At 35.3% G+C, this 7,474-nt stretch overlaps 1 protein-coding gene across 1 annotated transcript; it reads left to right on the top strand.

Moving 5' to 3' along the window:
• The first annotated feature begins 6,511 nt into the window (after positions 1–6,511).
• Positions 6,512–7,474, top strand: LOC105103698 (olfactory receptor 11G2). The gene has a single exon (XM_010997308.3). It carries the CDS (start codon positions 6,518–6,520, stop codon positions 7,469–7,471), a length of 954 nt encoding a protein of 317 aa, XP_010995610.1. The 5' UTR covers positions 6,512–6,517; the 3' UTR covers positions 7,472–7,474.

Consider the following 7,474-nt stretch of genomic DNA (forward strand, 5'->3'; position numbering starts at 1 on the left):
GACACTTTTACCTCTTCTTTTTCAATTTGGATCCCTTTTATTTCTCTTTCTTGCCTGATTGCTGTGGCTAGGATTTCCAAGACTATGTTGAATAGGAGTGGTGATAGTGGGTAGCCTTGTCTTGTCCCAGATTTTAGTGGGAAGCTTTTGAGTTTTTCACCATTGAATACTATGCTGGCTGTAGGTTTGTCATATATAGCTTTTATTATGTTGATATATGTTCCCTCTGTACCTACTTTGGTGAGAGTTTTTATCATAAATGGGTGTTGAATTTTATCAAATGCTTTTTCTGCATCTATGAAGATGATCATGTGGTTTTTGTCCTTTCTCTTGTTGATTTGATGGATTACATTGATTGATTTGCGTATGTTGAACCACTCTTGTGTCCCTGGGATGAACCCCACTTGGTCATGATGTATAATCTTTTTTATGTGCTGTTGGATTCTATTTGCTAATATTTTGGTGAGGATTTTTGCATCTAGGTTCATCAGTGATATTGGCCTATAATTCTCTTTTTTGGTAGTGTCTTTGCCTGGTTTTGGTATCAGAGTGATGGTGGCTTCATAGAATGAGCAAAACTACAGGAGTTTTGATATCAGCTCACCACTTAACTAGCTGTGTTAGCTTCAGAAGATTACATAACCACTCAGTGTCTCAAATCCTCATTTATAATGGGTATACAAAATTTACACTATATTGTAAGAATTTAGTAAAATTACTTGGGAAGGGAATTCCTCACAAAGTGCACATTGAAAAAGGTAGATAGATAGATAATAACAATAGATTAGTTTAGAGAATTAATGTAAGTTAGTAATTACAGAATGTTTAGAACAAGGTCTGGCTTTAAAGAAAAAGTAGAAAAAATCTTTTAAGAATCATATGTGGTTTATAAAGAAAAAATACAGAAAATTCAACAAAATTGATAAACTTTAGTTATAGTGACAGAGAAAGAAGAGAAAAACTCAAATAACATACATCATAAATTAAAGTGTGGACATTACTACCAACTTTACAGAAATAAAGATTATAAAAGCCAACAAATTATATAACCTAGATGAAATCAACAAATCCCTAAAACACACAAACTATCAAATGTATATCTCAAAAAGATATAGACATCTGAATAGACCAATAACAAGTAAGGAGATTAAAAGCGTAATCAGAAACCTAGAACAAAAATAACTCAAGGACCAGATGGCTTCACTGGTGAACTCTACCTAACACTGAAAGAAGAGATCTTTCTCAAACTCTTCAAAAAATAGGAATAAGCATTTCATAATTCATTCAAAAATCTAGTATTATCCTAATACCAAAGCCAGAAAAAGACATGACAAGATAAGAAAACCACAGACCAATATCCCTAATGAATATAGATGCAAAAATCATCAACAAATACTGGCAAACAGAATTCACTAGCATATTAAAAGAATTATACACCATGACCAAGTGGGATTTATCCCAGGAATGCAAAGACAGTTCAACTTATGAAAATCAAGTAATATAATACACTGCATTAGTAGCTTGAGGGGAGCAAACCACATGATCATCTCAACAGAAGCAGAAAAAGCATTTGATAAAAGCCAACACCCTTTCATGGCAAAAACACTCAACAAACTAGGAATAAAAAGGAATTTCCTCAAACTGACAAAGAATATTTATGAAAAACTCACAGCTAACATTATATTCAATGATCCCCCTAAGTCCAAGAGCAAGATCAGATGTTTTCAGAATAAATTTCTTAAATCTTTAAAGTAACAACAGATTCCCAACAGAAAAATGGACAAGACTTAAAAAAGTCATTTCACAAAAAAGAGTATATCCAAATATAACACAGGATGTGTCTAAATGTTAAAAAAAAAAAAAAAATGACATAGCCAAGGACCAGCAAATAATGCAAAATAATGGGGTTGTCATCTACTACTCATGAGAGGGTACATTTGGCAAACATTTTGGAATACTTTCTGACGTTATCTGTTAAAGTTTAACATAGGTGTCCCCTTGAATTCATCATTTTACATATATATATATATTATATATGTATATTATATATAATATAAATACCTGCAAATATACACCAAGAGATATGCAGAATACTATTCATTGCAGTGTTATTCATTACAGCCCCAAACTAGAAGCAACTCAAATGTCCCAACAATAGGGTAAAGACTTGTGGTATATTCATTCAAAGAACTATTATACAGCAAGGAAAAATGAGCTACAGTTATATGAAAAACCACATTTTTTTTTCATTTTGAAATGAAAAAAAAAAAAAGGCCAGATCTTTTAATTATTCCCTCAAACACTTCCAGTGATCCCTTCTTACAGTGCAAGCCAAAGTCTTTACAATAGCCTACAAAGCCCTGACTGATCTGCCCTCACCCTGTTTCCTCTCTGCTGTCATGTCCCATTGCTTACACTGCTACAGCCACACCAGCCTCCTTGCTCTTTCTCCAACATGTTATACTTTCTTTGGCCTCTGTCTTCTATAATTAAATATTCTTTTTGCCTGGAATACAGTTCTCCCAGATATCAAAAAATATTTGTCCTTTCACTTTTAAGACATTGTTTAACTCACCTTCTGTGAGGCTTTCCTTAGCACTCTATTTAAAATTATAATCCCATCATTCTAGCATTCTTTCCTCCTTCCCTGCTTTCTTTTCTTCTCCATATTATTTTCTAATATACATGTAATTATCTTATTTAGGTTATTTATTTTCTTCTTCTTCCAATAAAATGTAGATACCATGAAGACAGGAGTTTGGGGGTGAGTTCTACAATATCCCTGGTATCTGAAATAGTGATTGGCATATGATAGGTATTCAATAAATATTTGTGGAATAACTGAAAGCCAATTAAATTTCTTAAGCTGCCAACTTTTCCCCTGGTTTACTGACATATAATTGACATGTAACATTGTATAAGTTTAAGGTATATAACCTGATGATTTGATATACATATGTAGTAAAATGATTACCACAATAAGGTTAGTTGATACCTCTGTTGCCTCACATAATTACCTTTTTTTTGGAGGTGGGTGGTCATGAGAAGATGTAAGATCTACTTTCTTGGCACCTTTCAAGTATATAATATAGTTTGCTAACTGTAGTCACCATCTGTACATTAAACTTACTCATCTTATAGCTGGAAGTTCGTATCCTTTGACCAACATCTCCGCATTTCCTTCACCCTGCCAGCCCCTGGCAGTTCACTATTCTACTTTCTATTTCTATGAGTTTGAGTTGTAAGTTCTTTTTGTTCTAAATAAAATGCATCTCAAATATCTCTAACAAACTATGCAAGTACAGATATCTGATGGACAAAGAATGATTTCTTCTTCTTCAAAATAGATACAGGGAACCCAGTGGTAAAGCTTCCTATTGTAACTATTATGACAATCCCAATTATTATTTAATTATTCCCCAGGAACCTTCAATTATACATGGATAGTAGAGAACTTAAAAAATTGAATCAAATTCCACATCTTCGCTATTCTTTGGAGAATACTAAGACTTGGTGTTTGATTATAAGTAAATGAAAATTTTAAATGATCTCCTCTTTTAAACAAATACTAACAAATCATCAAGAGAGAAAGTCCCCAGTCCCAAAAGATCATGACACAAGGAAGTATGCGTATATATTACCTTCATCTGTGCTTTCGTCTTGACCATGAACATGTGCCTTGAAGCTGGAGAAAAATATCTTGTAGGGTTCACCTTTTGCATTGCATGAAAGATTACAAACTGGATCATCCAATTTCTTGGAAGTCCCTCACATGCCTTTTGCTCCATGGAGTAATACTTTGTTTCCCATCTCTGAACGTCTTCTCAGCATTCATCTGAGGGATGAAAGGGAAACTGTAACATGTGAGCCATGTGTGCTCCAATTTTTTTCAAAAAGAATTTAATAGGAAGCGTTTTCTTATCTTCAAGAAAACTGAAAATACTATGATGAAATGCTGGCCAAAAAAAAAAAAATAAAGCCTAAAAATACAGGTTCCCTTCTTGTTTCCTTAAGTTCTGGAAGATATTTTTCACTTAGTTATCTCTCTAAAAGGTAAATAAGAGGTATAAACAAAGAGGCTTAAGATTTCGAGTGAAGATGCGTATTAACTCATAAATTGCTGGAGAAGAATTTATTTGGGTGATTTCTGTTGCTTGGTGAGTAAAGGAAATATGACAAATCTTTCATTTCAGAGATATCTTCTTTCCCAACACCATATATTTGCCTTTCAGTTCAGTTAGATTAATGAGCCCTGCTTTAATGTGTACTTATTCTTTCTGAAGGAACGGTTTTTTTCAGCATGTATGAGTTTTTGTTGTACATACAAGATTTACTCTAAATCTGTCATTGGACAATTGCTATCCCCAGTAAATATTCCAAAACAAAAAGGGTAAGTATCAATAATGATTCAAAACAAATCCTTTGTCAACGACATTTCTCTACGGAAACTAAATTACGTGAGATGGCTGACACTATTATCATGAGTGAAAAGGACACAGGAATGTCTAAAGGACAGAGAAATAATCCACTGGAATATAAATATATCTTTCAAACAAGGTATTAGGAGACATGATTCCTCAAAAGTTCTGTTAGGATAAGTGAATTCTTTCTTTAAAAATATTAACAGATTTTTAGACAACACATAGAGCCAAGCATTTAGCTGGCTTAATTTACTACATCCATATTTATACAATCCAAAGGGCAATGAGGATCTATAAATAGTAGCTCTTCCAATTTAGGTGCCATCTCAGTTGTCAAATAAAACAGTCAACCATCTAGGGGGTCTGACTTAGGAACCCTGATACTATCTCCCTATACAGAAAGATGTCAATAACTTCCCTGACTCTAAGTCTTGGATTCCCACCTTGAAAAGACTTCCTTGATTTATTAAATATTCTTTATAAAATTCAAAAATATTTCCAGTATTGGAAAACAAATCAAAGTTGAGCAAAACTGTATTAAAAGTTTACTATTAACTTCTTTATTATAAGCTCCATAAGCGGAAGACCTGTCATATCCATAGCTGTTTCTCCAGCGCTTAAAAGACTACTTGACACAAGGAAGATGTTAATAAAATGTTTTGGCTGAGTAATATTCCATTACACTGGACTGTTACTGGTATAATAATCTTCCTCATCCATTCATCTCTTAATGGACACTTGGGTTGCTTCCATACCTGCCATTTGCAGCAATACAGAAGGACCTAGAGAGTATTCTGCCCAGTGAAATAAAGTCAGACAAAGACAAATACTATATGATACCAGTTATATGTGGAATCTAAAATAATAATAAAAATAATAATAATCAAGAATATATAACAAAACAGAAACAGACTCATAGATATAGAAAACAAACTAATGTTTAATAATGGGGAGAGGGAAAGTGGGAGGGGGAAGGATAATGTTAGAAGTATAGGATCCCGAAATACAAACTAGTATGTATACAATAGATAAGCAACAAGGATATACCATATAGCCTGGAGAATTATAGCCATTATTGTGTAATAACTTCTAATGTAGTATAATCTGTAAAATTACTGAATCACTATGCTGGACCTGAAATAATACAATACTGTCAATCAAAAAGGAAAAAGAAATAATTTTGAATGAATTATTTTGGCTCATGTAATAGGTCAGAGTAAGGTTCTGAGGAAACAAGAGAACTGAGTTTTGACTCAATAACAACTACTTGGGATGGAAGCCACCAAGGGGCGAGAAATGAGAAGTTTCTTGCTTTAGAGTTGCCCAGGTGGGAAAGGCCTAAATGGGGCTTAGTGAGATGTAAAAAGACACCAGAATTCTGCCTAAAATGAAGAACATGAAAAAGGGCTGTGAATAAAGGAATATGGAAATCACCACACACACACACACTATATATATATATATATATATATGTCTTTCCACTTTTTTTGCAGCTCACTTGACCATGGGTACCATATACAGGCACACTGAACTTGACCCATCACTGAGACAGATGGCTCATCCTTACATCAACTGCCATAATGGGCATATTACACCTTGAGTAAGCTGGAGGAACTGAAAGTGCGAATGAGAATTAATTTATGTTCTGTCATGGCACTTCATTGAGACAGAGTGTTTTACAATATCTTGACTTCATTTTTATCATATGAGTTATAAATAATAATCGGATATTCATAGTATAATTGAAAGAACTTCACATGCACAGACAGACACATATAGTATCAGTAGTGCAGGTAAACAGCTGAAAAAGCAGACTAATACAGTTAGTTTGTCAGAATCACAGTTTATACTCTTTAGCATTCTTAGAAAGGTAAAAAATTGTCTCTAATTCATGTTTTCCCTCTTTTCAATTATTGTGACTTTTAAAAACAATATATGCTCAGGTGCTGGGTCATGAGAGTCACCATTTTGTTGCTTAAGGAAAAATCTGTTTACAACTTTATGAAATAAAAGGTAAAGAAATTAGGTGTTTTCAGGAAGAATCAGCATAGTCCATTCAAGTGCAGTAACCATGTCATCTCCGTGTCTTCCAGACCATGAATGTGTCCGAAAGAGAAACCACCCGCTTCGTTAGCCACTTTATCCTCATGGGCTTCCCCTCAAGCCCAGAGATGCAGCTCCTCTACTTCGGGTTCTTCTCAGCAGCCTATACACTGACCCTGGTGGGGAACACAGCCATTGTCTGTGCCGTGTGGTGGGACCAGCGCCTTCACACTCCCATGTACATCCTCTTGGGGAATTTCTCTTTCCTGGAAATATGTTATGTCACCACAACCATCCCTAACATGTTGGTCAACTTCCTGTCCACGATCAAGTCCATCTCCTTTGTGAGCTGCTTTGCACAGTTCTACTTCTTCTTCTCCTTTGGGTGTGACGAGGGCTTCTACCTTTGCATCATGGCCTTTGACAGGTACCTTGCCATCTGCCGTCCGCTGCATTACTCACGCATCATGACTAAACAGCTGTACACTGGTCTTGTCATCTTTGGCTGGTCCTGTGGCTTCATCCTCTTCCTAACCCCAGTTGTTCTCATTTCACACTTGCCCTATTGTGGCCCAAATATCATAGACCATTTTTTGTGTGATCCTGTCCCGTTGATGATGCTGTCCTGTTCTGAAGACACCACCACACAATTCATTTACTCCACTGTCAATGCTATTTTCATGATTGGCACCTTTCTCTTCATCCTTTGCTCTTACGCTCTGGTGATTCTGGCTGTGCTGAGGATGCCCTCAGCAGCGAGCAAACGCAAGGCTTTCTCCACTTGTGCTTCTCATCTGGCTGTGGTAGTTCTGTTTTTTGGTCCTGTTATGGTGATGTATGTTAGTCCTGGGTCAGGACACTCAGTAGAAATGCAAAAAATCATTACTTTGTTTTATTCTGTGATAACACCCCTCTGCAATCCTCTAATCTACAGTCTCCGGAACAAGGAGATGAAGGCTGCCCTAAGGAGAGCTTTTGGGACTGAAATACCTGTTCATAAAACATAAATC

Source organism: Camelus dromedarius, chromosome 5 (genome assembly GCF_036321535.1).
Source record: "Camelus dromedarius isolate mCamDro1 chromosome 5, mCamDro1.pat, whole genome shotgun sequence".
NCBI lineage: Eukaryota > Metazoa > Chordata > Mammalia > Artiodactyla > Camelidae > Camelus > Camelus dromedarius.